Here is an 18,305-nt window from a genome sequence, read left to right as displayed (position 1 = left end):
AGAGAGAGAGAGAGAGAGAGAGAGAGAGAGAGAGAGAGAGACAGACAGACTGATGTGAGAGAGAAACATCCATCAGCTGTCTCTCATGTGTTTCCCGGCGGGGGATTGAATCTGCAGTCTTTGGTGTACTGGAAGATGCTCCACCCGACTGAGCCAACTGGCCAGGGTTACGTATTAATACTTTAATTGACATTTGCTACTGTCCTATATTTGCACAGTTTGTTCTTTCACGATATACCATCCTGCTCGGGGAACAGGGAACAAAAAGTACCCCTTTTTGGGTACTTTTCCTGCTGGTAATAACCCCTTATTTTATATCACCCAGAAAGAGTCTTTGTAGCCAGGTTTCTAATAATTCTTAACCTTTAAAGTTTTTTTGTGTGTGTGTTTTGAAGGTAGGGTTTTATATAATACTGATGTATCTAAAGATCCGTCTACTCCTTTGGTCTCCTCTTCTGGCTTCCACAGTTTATTCTCTATAGTTGAGTGGTTTCCCCACTCATTTATATATTTTCCTTTTGGGGTCCTCCTGCATCTCACCTTTATTTCCTGTGTCTTTCCCTTAGACTTTATCTTTCTTAAGAGCAGAGTTTCCTTAACCTTTCCTCTCTTAATATTTCTTAGTGTAGCTAACGTTGGGCATACAATGAGTACTTTGTCTTTTGCCATCGTACTAAGCCCTAAAATAATTTAGAATTCCGATTTCTTAAGTGTCACATATTAAAAACCAATTATTTCGGGGCCTTTACCATACTATTTTGACTTTGATGCTATTCATTCGTTCGTTCATTCATTCATTCATGCAACAAATATTTACTGAGTCCTACTATATACTAGGGACTGTTGCTGGTGTGAAGGTGTGGTGAATAAAGCATAAAGCCAGATCTCAAGGGGTTTTCATGTGAATGTGGTGATATTGTCACATATGTTGGCCCACTTGGTGATCATTGGCCTCTTAGCGCTATAGTTTGACATGATATTTTACTTTTATGAGGGTTCAGGTGACTTGAACAGGTAGGTATTTTTGGAGCACCAACATATAAGGCTGTACTCAATGCTGTGAGCCAGACAATGAAAAGAAAATAGGCTTATGTTCAAGGACTTTATGCTTTAATTATGGACCTTGGGGAGGGGAGAGAGATATGCCGCATTTAGCTGTATCACTAGGGAAAATGTTAGTACTCATGGGGGTTGATGCAGGGTGTATTAAGAAAGAATAGAAGGAGAGTGGACTCTCTATGTCTAAAGGGTATTGGAAAAGGTTTTGAAGTGGTAGGATTGGGATCCCGGGGGTTGAGGATGTGTGGAGGGATTTGTGAGGCTAAGAGCGGGGAATAGCACCTGAGGGGAACTGAGTTGGACTAACACACACGCTCCCTGAAGTATTTGGGGGTTGGGACTAGATGAGAGGGAGTAGTCAAAGCCCATTTAGCAAACACATTGAAGAGATCTTTGCATACCCAGCTCATTAGTTTATATTTATTTCTGGAGACAGTGGAGTACCTTTGAAGTTTTTGAGTGTGTTGACAACACCCTTGCATCTATATATTAAGATATTTACTTTCTTATATTTGACTTATGACTTTATTAAAGATACTAAAGGCCCGGTTATGGATTCATGTACTGGTGGGGTCCCTCGGCCTGGCCTGCGCCCTCTCACAATCCAGGACCCCTCAGGGGATGTCAGAGAGCCGGTTTTGGCTCAGTCCCCATAAGCCAGGCCGAGGGACCCCACTGGTATGCAAATCTGTGCACTGGGCCTCTAGTATGCATGTAAGATCTTTGATTAATCTCTTCCCGCCCTCCCCCTTCCTCCTTCCCTCTGAGATTCATCCGTCTGTTTCATGTTTCCATGCCTGTGGGTTCCACTTTGCGTTGAGCGTCTGCCCCCTGGTGTTCAGTGCGCATCATAGCTACTGGCTGGTTGGCCAGGTGCTTAGGCTTTTATATATATAGATGGTATTTTAACTACTCCTTTTAGAAGAATCCAAGGAAACGTAATAGACCAAATAATGGTTACATGGCACATTGAACTTTGTGATAAGAATTGACAGTGGAGGAAGTTTAAAATCACCTATGTCATTATCCCTAACTCATTTTGATTTGCTGTTTAAAATTGTATGAGTTTAGATAACGTTAGACCTCAACTGAGGACTTCCTGACTTTAGTTATTTTTTTCACAACTTAATTTAATTGGTTGTAGTGAGTTCAGTGGTTTTTTTGTTCCTTCTTTTGATAAACTGATGATGTTTGGATTAAGAGTGTTAACAGTATATAGAAAGCATATATTTAGCTTTTGGAGATCTTGCTTTATGGGACTGATAATATTTCAAATGAAGAATATTTGTACACAATGAAGAGATATTTAATCATTTTTCTGTTTTTTGATGTTTCTGGGGTGGAGTTTGGATTTCTTATCACAATTGGTTGTTACGCTGAAAAACTTACCTGACTTTGAAACTAGTTTTTTAAAAACAAAATTATATACCAACATTATATTCACCCATTAAGACTTTTTCTTTTGGATGAGATAGAAGAAAAGGAATGCTAATAAGTAATGGCTCTTCTGTATAACATCTGTCTTGTCTTTGTCACTCAGGGTCATTCTGCAAAAACATCCACGAAAGAAAGGCTGAGGGAAGAAGGTGAATATGTGTGTGTTGGGGGAGGGTGCGGAGGCAGGGAGAGCTCATTCCCAGGTAGGGCTTTCTGGCTCACTCACTGTACATACACTTCCTTAGAGAGCTCAGAAGTCCTCGTGTCAGGGGAATTGTCGTTTGAGTAAAGTGAACTTAAGGTGGGCGGAAAATCATCTTGAATAGCCAGCAGTTCACACAGACCTAAGTTTTGAGAGATTTTTTTTTTTTATAGTTCTTAACATCTTAAAAACCCTTTGCTTGCTTGGCCTGTGTGGCTCAGTGGTTGAGTGTCGACCTATGAATCACGAGATCACAGTTTGATTCCCAGTCAGGACACATGCCCGCAGGTTTGTGTGCGGTGTGCAGGACGCAGCTGATCAATGATTGATGTTTCTATTTCTCTCTGAAATGATTCTCTCATCATTGACGTTTCTATTTCTCTCTGTCTCTCCCTTTGCTTCTGAAATCAATAAAAATATATTTCTAAAAAACCACAACTCTTTGTTTTGGCAAAAAGGGCGGATTTCTGATTATGTATGTGCTTCTCACATTAAATTGTATCTTTTTTGCTTGGAAGGATGCTTTCCCCTTCAATTTTAAGTTTTTCACGCAATTTGGTGCACAGGGAATAGAGGGATCCAGTAATATCATTTACTTATCATTGATTGAATGCTTACCAGGTAGCAGGCAGTATGTAGCATTTTTATTGTATTTTATCATAGCAGCATCCTGTAATCTCATACCACAGCTTTACCAATGAGGAAACTGATAATGCTTTCAGGACAAAAATAAGAATGTGGGAAATCTGGTCTCAGGTGCGGCTTTGCTGTCAGTTCTGAGGAGCATGGTGTCTCTGCATCAGCAGCATCTCCCTCCCGCAACACCCGCCCCATAATTCACTGACCTCTCTCCTTTCCAAACATAGCTCTCTTACAAACCCTGTCCACAGTCTCTCTACGCAGTGTGCTCTCTGCTTCTGCCTCTCTGATTGCCTGGCAAACTCTCAATCTGCAAGACCCAAGTGTTATATCAATGTCCTTGATTCTTCCAGACACTGTTTTTCTTTCTTTTCTTTTTTAAAATTGATTTTTAGAGAGAGAAGAAAAGAGAGGGAGAGGGAGAGAGAGAAGCATTGATGTGAGAGCAAAACATTCATTGGCCACCCCCCTATGGAGGATCGAGCCCATAACTCGGGCATGTGCCCTGACTGGAAATCAAACCGACCATGTTTTTTTTCTTCCAGGTAAAAAAAAATTTTTTTTTTTTAGTGTTGAAAGTATTACATATGTCCCCCTTCCTCTCATTGACCTCTTCTTGCCCGCCCCCGCCCAACCGGCAGCCGAGCAAAACATTCATTGGCCACCCCCCTATGGAGGATCGAGCCCATAACTCGGGCATGTGCCCTGACTGGAAATCAAACCGACCATGTTTTTTTTCTTCCAGGTAAAAAAAAATTTTTTTTTTTTAGTGTTGAAAGTATTACATATGTCCCCCTTCATCTCATTGACCTCTTCTTGCCCGTCCCCGCCCAACCGGCAGCCTTTCAGTGCACAGAATGGTGCCCAACCAACTGAGCCACACTGGCCAGGGCCAGACACTGTTAATCATGCCCACATAGCCTTTAAAATTATTTTTAATATGCCTCTGTTCTTACATTGTTGCAGAATTGAATTGATTAACTCCCATAGCCACTAAAATTTCTGAGGGTAGATGATTATGTTTTTCCTAGCACAAACTAGGTGTACAGTGAATGTTTGTGGAATTTGTTGAATGGATGTGAGATCCAGAGAATGTTATCAAGACTTTCATGATATTTACATCTGACAAAACAATTTATCCAATATTTTGTGGATGCAAGTGATAATATAATATTCAGGGCTTTCTTTTAAACTCAACCTTGCATTCATATTGAATCCATTACATATGATGCTAATTTAATGAATGGCTATGATTTCTTTGTAATATGTTATTAACCTTGTTCACAGTTTAGAGGGGGAAACTGTGATAAATAGCTTGGTGTGGAACACACACTAGTGGTCTTTGTAGGGCTATTAAAGTTCCTATGAAAATGAGACACATTAAAATGTCAAAAGGCAAGTTCATAGGAAGAGTTAGTAGGTAGACTCAGTTTTTATTTTCTTGAGTTTTAAAGTAATTAGTTTCATGAAGTTATTTATTGGGGTAACACTTGAATAATAGTTGAGAATTTGTGTACTTTTTCCCTGGTAATATTTTAAAATATTAGCTATTTAGCTCAACACATGTATTCTATTTATTGATTTACTCTGTTTGCTTAGGGCTTTAAATTTTATTTATTTATTTATAACTAAAGTTTTAAGCTTAGAGTCTACTCAAATATTGCATTATTATTAGGCATGAATTACTTTTAGAATGTTCAAATGAAATAGAATTATGAGGAAGAGAATGATAAGAAAGAAGCTAGCTATTTTCATTCAATTAATTACCAGTTATTAAGCATAGCCAAATTGTAGCACGAATCTCAAACCAATGGTGCTAGTTTTATTCGTATGACAAAATGAGAGAAAAAGTGCAAAAGTGATATTTATGGCAAATTTACAATCCTGCAAGCTCTAGAAATCCATCTACCATTTGTTTTTAAGTAAGTCTGTGTTGAAATCCTACTCTGAACATTTTTATGTCCTTGCTCACAGCAAACATGTTGTATCACTTTTGAGTTAGGTTTGCAATAAAGATTAATGAGTTAGTATTTCACTTTATATGTAACAACAACAACAACAACAACAACAACAAACATTTTCCCGAGCGTGTGTAAAAGTGGCGGAAGTCCCACAGACTTTTGGACTCTTCTGTTCTCCTGTATCGGTCTCCCGATGCTTCCTGTCTGCCTTGCCGACTACCTATACAGCTGTTTCTCATGTGCTTCTCAGACTTGGAGGAAGACCAAGTATGTGTGACAGCTGCATGCTGAGCTGCGATCTATGCTTGGCCACAGGTCACGTTTGCATTTCTTCACTTGTGTTTCTACTCATTGTGTAAAAGAAATATGAGCAGAGAGAGATTCTGAAAGCATGCAGCGTGCTGCGTAATGGCAGCCTTCTTCTGTGTGTGCCGCTCCACTTACTCTGCTGCATTGATTCCCCAGAGAGTCAGAGGAAACGGTATTCAGGACTGAACCTTGGTGGGGCCCGCGTTGCTATAATCATGAATGATGGGAAATGCTCTGGGTCATGCATGGGAGAAAGGACTGCACACACACACACACACACACACACACACACACACACACACACACTGCTCTATACCATGTTAGTGAACAGATTATGATTTAGTAGAGAAAACTGTTAATCTAGCAGTCAGTTCAAGATGTAGTTGACGACCAGTTCATGCATATGCATCATGTTAATGCTCTGACTACATGATATTTTAACACCAGGAAAACGAGACACACTATTTAATAAATATTCATGTCATAAGGGTGCCCTAATAGAACTTTCCCGCCTTCATCCTCCAGCCTCACAGGCACGAACATTTTTCTTTGCCTTTGGAAATGAAAAATACTGATTTCCAAAATCCTTCCAAAATGGTTTTGGTAGGTTCTTTCTCTAATTGTTCCTAGATCTTGCAAATCAAAATGGAGAACTTTCCCGCCTTCATCCTCCAGCCTCACAGGCACAAACATTTTTCTTTCCTTTGGAAATGAAAAATACTGATTTCCAAAACCCTTCCAAAATGGTTTTGGTAGGTTTTTTCTCTAATTGTTCCTAGATCTTGCAAATCAAAATGATAATTTTTCTTTCATCATGGTCTTAACCACTGGATATAAACATCCAGATTCAAAATTCTGATGAAATCTCTACCCTTCCTCATTATTTCAACGTTAAAAGATATTTTTCTCGTATAGTGTAGGCATACTTTTGAGTAGGCATACTTTTTGAGTAAGCATCATTAAGATATTGTCATCTTTTCAATCAGTTGCTTTTACATTTCACTTCCATTCACTGGATCAAGTCTAATTGCCTCTGCTTGCTTTTCTAATATGTTCCTTTTCTCTCCCAGAAATTTCCTCTGTTTTTACCTTTGACCCCTATTCATTCCTCCTATCTTTTTCAGTCTAGGATACATCCTACCTCTATTATGCAACCTTTCCCAGGAAGTCCAGCGTCATTAAGCTCTTAGCTTTTCTGTGGTACTTAATCTGTTTCACTTCATTTAGATTGTCTATGTTAACTTGTGTTATTTTAAAAAATGGATTTAGTGTGGCATAATGGAGCCTTCCAGGGAACATGGGTGGTAAATGGAGCCAGATAGATTCCAATTTGAGTACTAGCACTGTCATTTTCTAACTTTTTGGGCATTAGGCAAATTATCTAAGCTTTGTGGGTTTCACTCTTCTTAAGTGTAGAATGGGACAATTGTCAAACCTTTTAGAGTTACTAAAGAGTATAGCTAACAGGCTGGATAAATGTTTAGCTCAAAGGCAGGGCTATAACAGGTGCTCAGTAAATGGCAGTCGTAGTTTCTATTGCTGTGGTTCTATATTTCTCCTAATATCATCCTGGGCTAAGCATGTGGGAAGGTATCGTTGAGTGTGGTTCACGGCGAGGTCACGTAAATAGCTCCTGAAATCCCATCACTGTTATGGAGGCTTCCTGTTGGCTCTGTTCTATCAGAATTACGAACCTCTCAGGGCTTCTCTGGCCCATTCTTTCTGTTCCCATTATCTGTAAGGGGAGCCTCTGGTATGTATCCTGAAGCAGCTTCCAGCACAGCGAGTTGAAGGATTTATTTTTGAGTAATGTTTTGGATTAATCCCTACATTTTTCTAAACGTCAGCAGCCAGGATTGTAATAAATAAAGCATTTTTCACTTACTTCAAATGCAATCTGTGAAACTCACAGAATAAAATCTCAGCCAATCAAGCAGATGAGTACATTATTTTGTCTAGCTCACTTCAGCTCAGCAGACATCTATTATCATATCTCCTATCTCCAGGCATTTCATCGTTGTTGGATTTACAAAGGTGAACAAGATTTGGCTCCTGCCTGTGAGTGAGAGACATAAAAACTGATCATTTCAATCGATAATTAGTAGTTAGGAGGAGGTAAGGATGGGATCACAGATAGAGGGTATCTGAGTGGGAAAGAGAAGGCTGCTGGGAAAACATGACCCTTAGCCTGTGATGTCTATCAGAGGAAAAATGGGATGATCCACCTGATTCAGGGACAGAGATCCAACTCGAAGAGCTTCAATATTTATGGAAATTTATTGCCTGCAAAGTTCACAGGTGGGATTGACTCCAAGCGGCTCAACCCGTGTCCTCATGGCCCTGTCTTAATTGTGCCCATGTAAAAGTCAAATGGCCTCCATGACTCCAGACCTGGTCCCCTCACACATTGCTCCCCAAGGGGGAATAGTAAGTTTCTCTCCAGTTCCAGCTCAATCTAAGGATGTAGTTTTTCTCATTGCCCCTGAACCAATCACTGTGACTAGTGGGATACTAATTGGTTTTCATAAGTCAGGGTCTACCCTCAAGCTGAGAATAAAGTCAGTATCATTCAAACCTCATGGCTAAAGATGAGTGGAGAGGGGAATGCATGACCAGGAGGCAGCCAGCAAATGTTTTCTAGACCAGGGGAAGCAAATGGAAAGAGTCTTTTGGGGAAGGTAATAATACAAGCAAATGCAAGGAAGCGTGCTCCATCATAGTGCATGTGGGAAACAGCAAGCAGTTGAACATGCATTATGAGACTTTGAAAATAATTATAAAATAATAATGCAATGGTACATTTGGATCTAGTTGCCGTACATAATTTCATTTAATTCTCACAACAACTAAGGAAGAAATGCCATCTTGTAGGTACAGAAATTTGAGCCCGCCCTGACCGGTTTGGCTCAGTGGATAGAGCGTCGGCCTGTGGAGTGAAGGGTCCTAGGTTCGATTCCAGTCAAGGGCATGTACCTTGGTTGTGGGCACATCCCCAGTGGGGGCTGTGCAGGAGACAGCTGATCGATGTTTCTCTCTCATCGATGTTTCTAACTCTCTATCCCTCTCCCTTCCTCTCTGTAAAAAATCAATAAAATATATTAAAAAAAAAAAAAAAAACAAGTTCCTCCAAAAAAAGACATTCAGAGGAATTTAAAAAAAAGAAAAAAAGAAATTTGAGCCCAAGTTCACAGCTAATAATTGGTGGAGCTGGACTTAAACCCAGGTTATCTGACTCTAGAGGCAGCCCACATGGATATTACAGTATATTAAGTACTCTCTACGTTATTGCTAGAGTTTCAGAAATAAGACCTCTATATACCATGCTAAGAAGGTCTGTTTTCTCTGAGACTCAAGTTTTCTTTAATCTCTAACTCTGTCATCCCATGGTAAGGCATTGGTTCTCAAATTTTGGCATTCATCACATAGTCTTGAGGCTATGATTGCTGAAATATGATTGCTGGGTCCTAACACCAGGTTTTCTGATTTAGTAGATCTAGGGTGGGACCCTAGAATTTGCATTCCTAAGAAGTTTCTAAAGGAAGCCGATTGCTGGTGTCTGGGAGCCACACTCTGAGGACCACTTGTTTGAGGTCTTTGGGAGGCTGAAGATTTGTGGTTCAGTGATATTCAACATATTGAAATGCTGCTTGGAAATACACATGCTTTCCCCTCACATTCTTTAATACTACCCATCTGAAGAGTATATTTGGTTTCAGCAATATCTTCCCCCAAAGGTCAAGGTCATTGCATGTGTTTCATTGATTGGATTTCTCCTCTCTCTCTCTGATTCTTGACTTATTAAAACGAGATTTATTGCTCTTCTAGGTCTCACTCAGTTCCTAATGCTCAGTTCCCCCCTGAGTGTTAAAAAGTACATTTGTGTACAAAAGACATATATTTAAATGCTTTATTTTATGGGTTACATTTTTAGTATAAATAATTTAAGTATCAGAAAAAGTAACATGAACATTCATATTTCCACCATCTAGCGTCAACAGTTGTAGATGTATATACCTGTGTATACACACATTTTTTTGATGAACCATTTTAAAGTAAGTTACAGATCTTGTGCCACTTTGCCCATAAATATTATAGCACACATTGCTCAGGAAGAGCATTCTCTTACGTAGTCACAATTCCAGGATCACGCTTAAGAAAATTAACAGCAACCCCTAATGTTATCTAACCTGTAGTCATATTCCAATTTCTGCAGTTGTCCCAGTGTCTTCTCTATCAGGATCCAATCAAGGGAAACTAAATCCTAAGACTCAGCAATGCTGCATGGACCTTTAGGCTCAGATGAATTCTGTGTTATTTAATGACAGGTTTGATTGCTTTAACCAAGGCCCAGTTTAATGATGGCTTAAATAAGGAAGATGTTTATTTCTGTCATATTTAACCACCTGGAGATCAAGTGGTTCAGGGCTGATAGGGGAGCTTCCATTTCAGAGGCCAAGATAGCTGTTCCAGCCCTACTGGGAAGAGGGGAGGGAGTGCATACTCCGTCCTTTTAAGGGCATGTTTGGATGTTGTATATATCACCTCAGCTCCCACCTCACTGGTAGGAACATAATCATATGATGCATCTGTGTCAGAGGCCTGGAAATGAAGGCTTTATTCTGGATGGCCATGTGTCTAGTGATAATTCAGGTATCAAAAGAAAGGATGACTACTAGGGCAGCAGTTAGCATCTCTGCCACAAGTTCTTTTTTCAAATGACTGAGCTATTCCAAATGATATTAAAATCCTTTTAATTACTCCACGTACATTACAATATGACATTTGTCTTTTTGAACTATATAGGGGCTGGTAATTGCTCCTATGCTGAGTTCAGGATGTTATTTATTAAAAACTATTTTATAGATGTTCTGTCTTTTTTTTGTTTGTTTGTTAGGGCATAGCTTCCACTGCTGATAGCTGTCACTGTCTTCACAGTTTTCTCATGTGCTATTTTCTTTGCTCTGGGCTAGGAAAGCAGGTAACAGTAACTATCATAATAAAGCTATGATTTAGTGTGTGTTCCACATGTGCTGTCCGATACATCTTACCTCTGACTTTGGAGCTCTTATACAAATAGAAGAGCTGAAGCTCCTGGGTGTCAGGAACCCCTTCATGAGAACTGCCTTGTTAGAACCACACTTAAAATAAGAATCGGTGCCCTGAGTGAGATCTGGGGATCTACCTGGGGAAGGTTTGCATGATTTTCATTACAAAGACTTTGCAGCCTCTTTTTCGATGCTTTTGAAGCATTTTTATACTTTTTTTTGCGGGGTGCAGATGGTGGGCTTGCTAAATAGTTAAGTTCTCCATGGATGAAGGACTCATTGCCTAATAGATCTCTGTGAATACATTTGTATAGCATGCATACAAACCCATAGCTCTTTGGAAACCTTTAACAAGCATAGTAAATATTAGATTTTAAAAACTTGGACTCCAAAGCCTACCATACATCATAAACGAATCTGAACCTGGCTGGTGTTGCTCAGTGGTTGAGCATCGACCCATGCACCAGGAGGTCATGGTTCAATTCCTGGTCAGGGCACATGCCCAGGTTGCGGGCTTGATCTCTACTAGAGGGTGTGCAGGAGGCAGCCGATCAATGATTCTCTCTCATCCTTGATGTTTCTATCTCTTTCTTCCTTTCCCTTCCTCTCTGAAATCAATAAAAAAAAAATATGTGTGTGTGTATATATATATATATATCTCCTATATAATAAAAGGCTAACATGCAAATCAACCAAACAGGGGAACAACTGGTCACTAATACATGCACTGACCACCAGGGGGCAGACACTCAAGGCAGGAGCTGCCCCCTGGTGGTCAGTGCACTTCCACAGGGAGAGCTCCGCTCAGCCAGAAGCCTGACTCGTGGCTGGCAGGTGGTGGGAGCCTCTCCTGCCTCCAAGGCAGTCAGACATCCCCCGAGAGCTCCCAGACTGCAAGAGGGCACAGGCTGGGCTGAGAGACCTCCTCCCACAAGTGCACTAATTTTGTGCACCAGGCCTCTAGTATATATATATGAAAGTATGAGGCTGACTTATTATACAGACAAATAGTCTTGTGCAGAACAGCTGTTGTATTTCTGATTTTGGGAAAACTGGTATCTTGCAGAGTCATGCTTGCTCTTAGGGATTATCTTGAGCTAGAGATTTTAGCACACAGTAAATGAAAATAAATGTATGTAAAATTATAGACATCTGAATCCTTTAAAAATTGGGAACTGTATATATACTGATATATAATAATCTAATAGCTTCACCAGTTTGTAATTTAAAGTTTGAACTGGCTCATTTTACCACTTGGGAGAAAAAATGAGCTATGACATATTTGTGGCAGATAGTGATAAATTATAACCAGTATATTTAAGAACAGGTCACCTACTTCCCTCTAATTCTTCTTTAGGTCGAGATTTAATTTGTATCCAGTCTATGGATGGGATGCTGATGGTGTTTGAGCAGGAAAGCTATGCCTTTGGGAGGTTTCTCCCTGGTTCTCTCTTGCCTGGCCCCCTTGCCTACAGTTCCCGGACAGACTCCTTCATCACTGTCTCTTCCTGCCGACAAGTGGAAAGTTACAAGTAAGTTTGGATGTCCCACCTTTGAAATCAGCGTTTTTGGTGTGTATGTTGCTGATTCATTTTTTTCCACAAAGAGCTAATATCACAAATTAAGAAGAGCCTGGTTGTTGTTTTTTTTATAAGATGAAATTGTGGTGACTTAGACTTTGCTACTTCCAGCTGTTTGATGGTCAGTGTCCTTGTCCTGGCTATAAAGGGATAAGAATGGCTCTTTCAAAGAGAAAGAACTCATGGACATGGACAATAGTGTGGTGACTGCAGGGGGAGGGGAGTGGGGGGAGGTGAAAGAGAGGGTATATGGGGGATAAATGGTGATGGAAAAAGGTAATAAAATAGAGGGGGGAAAACCATAGAATTAAAAAAAAATGACTATTTGACAAGTTGTTTTCTTTTTTTATAGGATTAAATGTGTGTCATGTTGCCACCCTATAGAAAATGCTCAATAATTCTTGGGACTGTTCCCTGAATTATAAATAATAAAACACAGGGTCAGTGGAAAAAGCCTCATATAAAGATGTATATATGGAATTATTTTATAACAACAACAAAAAAAGAATGTATGTGTACATAGGGAGAATACTGGCAAGAAATACAAGTGTTTTTATGAATGTTTATAAGAGAATGATTCATAATAGAAGTGAATGACCCTATGAAAACAGTTTAGACTTTTTGCTAGAAATTTTTATTGGTGTTGTTGACTTGTGTTCAGAGAGACACCTTTTCTCCTCCATCAGCTACATTTCAATAAAAATGAAGGTTTTGAGTTTTTGGATGTTGCTTTTTTTTTTTCGTTTAATCCTCACCACCTGAGGATATTTTTTCCATTGAATTTTTAGAGAGAGAGGAAGGTAGGTAGTGAGGGGGGAGAGAGAGAGAGAGAGAGAGAGAGAGAGAGAGAGAGAGAGAGAGAGAAAGAAAGGGAAAGAGAGAAATAGAAACATGGATGTGAGAGAGACACATCAATTGGTTGCCTCCCGCACACTCCCTGACTGGTCAGGGGATGGAACCTGCAACCCAGGTACGTGCCCTTGACGGGGAATTGAACCCATGATCCTTTGGTTTGTGGGCTGGTGCTCTACCACTGAGCCTCACCAGCAGGGCTGGAGACTGTGTATTTTTGTTGTTGTTGGAAAGGGGAATGGGGAAAAGAAAGAAATCCATGCTGGGAAAAGAAATAGATTTGGAGACTTACAGTATCTTCAATCACTTTTTTTATCTTACTGACGGCAACAGTTAGAACTTTAAATGTCCAAGCAACACTTCATTATAGCTTTTCGGTATTATTTTTGGCCGCCCATTTCCCCAAGGCAGGAAGAAAATATAAATTAATCAGACAACACCTGTACATTTTGTCTTCAAGTTTCAATATTATGTACATAGCAAAGCAATGCAGTTTTCCCCCTCCTAAGTGGCTTTTGTGAATTATTGTCAAGGCATCTAGGATTCAAAACTCTGAAAAAAGGCAAATGCGTGTGACTAAACAGAAGTTAACTGACGCAGGTAGCGCATTATTATGTCACATTCCTTCTGTAACTCCTATGGCTCTTGTCCAAAGGAGATGAATGAGTTGTGGCATTGCTACTGTTAATAAATAAAATATTAGAGTTATCTTGAAAGACTGAGAAAAATATCTGTATAATACATTCAAGCCTGTCACAACGTAAGCAGTATTGAGGAGATCTGCTTTTCAGCTTTCCACCCAGTTGTGTGTCTCAACTCTTCCCAAGGAGCGGTACTGGCGGTGCCACACAGGGGTCACCACACTGAGACTCGAAGGCTCCCTGACTTACTCTTTGAAACATGTGCATAGGGATTAATTTGGTAATAACTCCAGGAGTTGCTAGATGAGGGAGCAAGGCGTAGGTTTCCTTAATGTGTAAATGTAATCCCACAGGAGCTCACACTGTTTTAAGTGTGGTGATTCAGTCTATTAAATTCATCTGCATCTAGGGCTAAAAAATGCACATGTTTTATGTGGGTCTTTTATAATGATACAAATGCATGGGATATGGGATTATTGTGAAATGATGACAATCAAGAGGGTTTATGCCATTAATAGTATGTTGTATTTCCATATGCTTTCAAGTTTAATAGATAAAATTAAATGATAATCATGGGTGCAATTTAGGATGGGAGAAAGCATGAAAACGGCAGGTTCTTTTGAGATTTCACTAAATATCTTTGTAATCAGTTAACAGAATGCCATCAGTTAGTATAAAAAGCGTCATTTTCATTTTCCCCCCGAGTTTAATTTCAAACTTTAACAAGAATGAAAAAAATAAATCATCAAGGTTGAGAAAATAGGAGTGATGAGAAAACATGGTAGATGTTTAAGAAACAATTTCACTTATAAGAATTAACTAAGAATTTTGATAAAATGTTTCCTACAAGAAAGTGTGTAGGACAATTGTTTTAAATTGTAGGGGGGAAAATGGAAAACAACCTAAGTGATCAGAGTAGAAGATCAGATAATTAAATGTCCATATATCATTTTCATTTTTGGTCCTGATGTTTGATTATTTTAAAACAAACATTACAACAGCTCAGTTATGTTCTTCGAGGAAGTAGGGAAGGCCGTGGGTCTCCGACTTCGGTGTGCATAGACTCACCTGGGAACCCTGTCATAAAATGCACGTTTGCAGATTCCCAGTCCCCAACATTCTAGATTTTGATTTAGTAGTTTTGGGAAAAGTCCCAGAAATTGTCATTGCAGACACACACTCCAGGTTGGATTCTAATTCAGGGACACACATTGAGCATTGTTTTTCTTTTTTGAAGTGAGAGAATTGTTTGCCTTTTTTGGAAAGGGTAGCTTAGGTACCGCTATTCTTTTGGCCATATTTATCAAAACTTTGAATCATTTTTATTTTTAAAAATATTTTCATTGATTTTAGAGAGGAAGAGAAAACGAGAGATAGAAACATCAATGATGACAGAGAATCATTGATCGGCTGCATGCCCCCTCCTGCATGCCCCACACTGGGGATCGAGCCCGCAACCCAGGCATGTGCCCTGACCAGGAATTGAACCATGACCTCCTGGTTCATGGGTTGACACTCAACTGCTGAGCCACGCTGACTGGCTGGATCATTTTTAATTCTCTTTTTCTTTCCTTTCTTATCAGAGTCATTCAGTCAGTAAATCCTGACCTTTCTATCTTTTTTTCCTTTTCTTCAGCCATTGTGGTCCCATTGGCATTGAGGCTTTTATCTTTTCCCTTGGATTTATGATTTTCTTACCTCTAGATTTTAGGGTCCTTATAGCTATCTTTTAAAACCACCTCTTTAAGCCAGAATTTTTGTTTCTTATTAAAAAAAATCCAAATTTTCTTATATTGAAATTTAGTGCTCTTTATAATCCAGTACCATTTTACCTCTATTATGTTGACTTTCAGATTTGGAAGGGACTTTTAAAGGTAACTCGTCCAACTATCCTCTTTTTTTTTTTTTTTTTTTTACCTCCTAGATATATTTTTGCCTAAAACACTGATTTTCACACAGTATCATATATTGTCTTCCTGTATTGTGCTGAGATGTTCCAGAGGATGTCTTGCATTATCAGGTTCCTGAGAGCAGACTGTACCTTAAATATCTGCTCACTGATGGAATAATTCGGTTTATTGGTTCATTCATTCATTCATTCATTCATAAAACATTTTTCAAGAGGCTTCTATGTGCCACACACTGTGCAAAGTACAGGAAATGCAAAGTCAAATAAGACCTGTCTCCTGTCCTCAAGCTGTAAGCACGTGGGGGAGGTAGCAAATCAATGGGCTGTTTCAGTTCACAGTGATACAGGCTGTGGCGGAACTGTGCACAGGATACGGAGGAGGCCTGCAGGTGGGACCTCAGCTGAGAGTTGGATGTAGGGAGGCTCCCTGAAGAATGTCTTTGCCATACGTTACATCTTTCTCTCCTCTGTGCTCAACACTTCCCCTGCACCCTAAGAGTGGCTCGTGGTCCATTGTAAGAAGATAATAGGCTTTAAAATATTTTAAAATATCTTTTTGGAATTTAATTGACAATATTGTGAAAAGAAGATTGTGTTCTTCACCAGTCTTAGGCTCTTGTCAAATGAAAATATTTGGGCTTCTCCATATATGTCCAGGGCTTTTCTCTCTTGCTCATGCTGTACTCTGCCTGGAATGCTTTTCCTTCCTTCTTTGCATATGAAAATAATTTCTGGAAGCCTCCCTGCTCCCCTTCAGTTCTTCTGTGACCTGGCTCTCCAAGTCACATCTCCTTCTCAATTTAGAATAGTTTTCCACTGCTTTCGCAAGTACTGTTTATGCTTTCACTGATACTACATATTTGCTTGTTTTTCTTCTTGACTGAGCTAAGTGATCTTTGATGGCAGGGATTTCTATCCTCTGAAGTGCCCAGCATTGTACCCTGTTGAAAGTAGGTGTTTAAGAAGAACTTGATGAAGGAGTGAAAAGTTTGTAAGGAATGTTTCTATTTTGTTACTGGCTTCTTTTAATGAAAATGATTCCCTCTGGCACAATCAAGAATGTTTTAGCTATAGTTGAAAAGGAACAGTGTAAGGCTCTGTACCCAGAGCTTTCCATTTCTAATAGAGTTCCCCGAATTAAATATAAAGGTTTCAAAATCTCCTGTTATCCTTTGAGGTGCCAACTATGTTTCATTTGAAAAGAAATGATTGTGGAGGGTTTACTTTTGTACTCTGTGACACCTCAATCCATATTTTAGCTCCTTGCCGCTGTTTTTACGATGTGTTACAGAAGAGCACTAAATTATGTGGTTGAGTTTGTCATTGGTGCTCCACAGGACCCATTAAGCACTTGTGGTTATTGGGCCAAAAAGCACCACCGTTCATCTGGACCTGCTGTATTTGTGATTACTGCCTCTCTGTTCTGAGAAACATGTATGATGCTCTTTCATGGAATCTTATTACATTGGGCCAAATTATTCTTCAGCAGTCTCAACAAGGGAATCTTTTAAAAAATATTTTATTGATTGATTGATTTCAGGGAGGAAGGGAGAGGGAGAAAGAGATAGGAACATCAATGATGAGAGAGAATCATTGATCGGCTGCCTCCTGCATGCCCCCCACTGGGGATCAAGCCGGCAACCTGGGCATGTGCCCTGACTGGGAATCGAACTGTGACCTCCTGGTTCATAGGTCAACACTCAACCATTGAGCCACACTAGCCAGGCGAGGACTCTTATTCTTTAGCTTATATCACTGGACACTTGAATGGTAAGGAAAAAAAATCCAAGTGTTTTCTTTATTTCAGAATTTCCAAGTCTGTTTAGAATTCTTTGGTTTTGGTTTACATTTCCATGTACATTATTGGTCACAGTTAAGAGGATAAGGAAGAACCATAAAATAGATGCTATTATAAGTTTGTCATCATCTAAATTTACTGTCAGCTACGTTTAGTAATAAAATTCTCTTCTGAGTCGTCTTCCAGGAAGAGAAATGACCTGGATTTGGAAATCAGGAGTCAATTTTGGCTGGGTCTCTGCCTGCTGTTTTGATGTTAATGAGGCCACTTTAGGGGCTCACTTATTCCTCAGATGAAATAATAACCCTTTGTAGTTATATAAGAAGCTTCAAACAGCTCCAAAGCTTTGGATTTTTGCAACCATCTCATTAATATCCATACCGTCCTCTGGTAGGTTGGTGTCTGCAGGAAATTAGCCACCTCTGTAATTAGCCGCCTAAGGTTAGAGCCATAGCAGGACCAGCTCTGGGCTCATGGCTATCACCGGTGCATACAGGTTCTGTTACCCTGAACTGGGAAGAGTAAAACGATGCGATTTAGAGGGTGGGATGTGAGGTCTGGTTATTTGCACTTTGGAAGACACACAGGCATTTTGAAAGGCAGTCTCAGTTGGTATGGAGGCATTTGCTGCAGTTGCCTGTGAGATTTTTAGTCCAGTTTTACAAGCCTGAGATCGTTACCCTCCTACCTATTTTGTCTCCTTTCCCATGACTCAGCCCTCCCTGCCATGCACCTCTCCTACACGGTGGTAGCCTTTCATGTCTCTTTTACTGGTCTGTGCTGGTCGCTTTGCCGTAACACCTTTACCTTTTTAAAAAAACACACACATTTTTTTGATTTCAGGAGAGGAAGGGAGAGGGAGAGAGAGAGAGA

At 39.8% G+C, this 18,305-nt stretch overlaps 1 protein-coding gene across 2 annotated transcripts in view; it reads left to right on the top strand.

The window, feature by feature from the left end:
- BBS9 (Bardet-Biedl syndrome 9) overlaps positions 1 to 18,305 on the top strand; it is a 331,597-nt gene that overhangs the window by 65,948 nt on the left and 247,344 nt on the right. For both annotated transcript variants that reach the window (XM_014541095.1, XM_005868077.2), the window contains exon 6: positions 12,010 to 12,184. In XM_014541095.1, the coding sequence (XP_014396581.1) occupies positions 12,010 to 12,184 (175 nt within the window). The remainder of the gene's footprint in view (positions 1 to 12,009; positions 12,185 to 18,305) is intronic.

The sequence above is a fragment of the Myotis brandtii genome, unplaced genomic scaffold, assembly GCF_000412655.1.
Source record: "Myotis brandtii unplaced genomic scaffold, ASM41265v1 scaffold260, whole genome shotgun sequence".
Classification (NCBI taxonomy): domain Eukaryota; kingdom Metazoa; phylum Chordata; class Mammalia; order Chiroptera; family Vespertilionidae; genus Myotis; species Myotis brandtii.
This window is presented reverse-complemented; position numbering and strand designations above follow the sequence as displayed.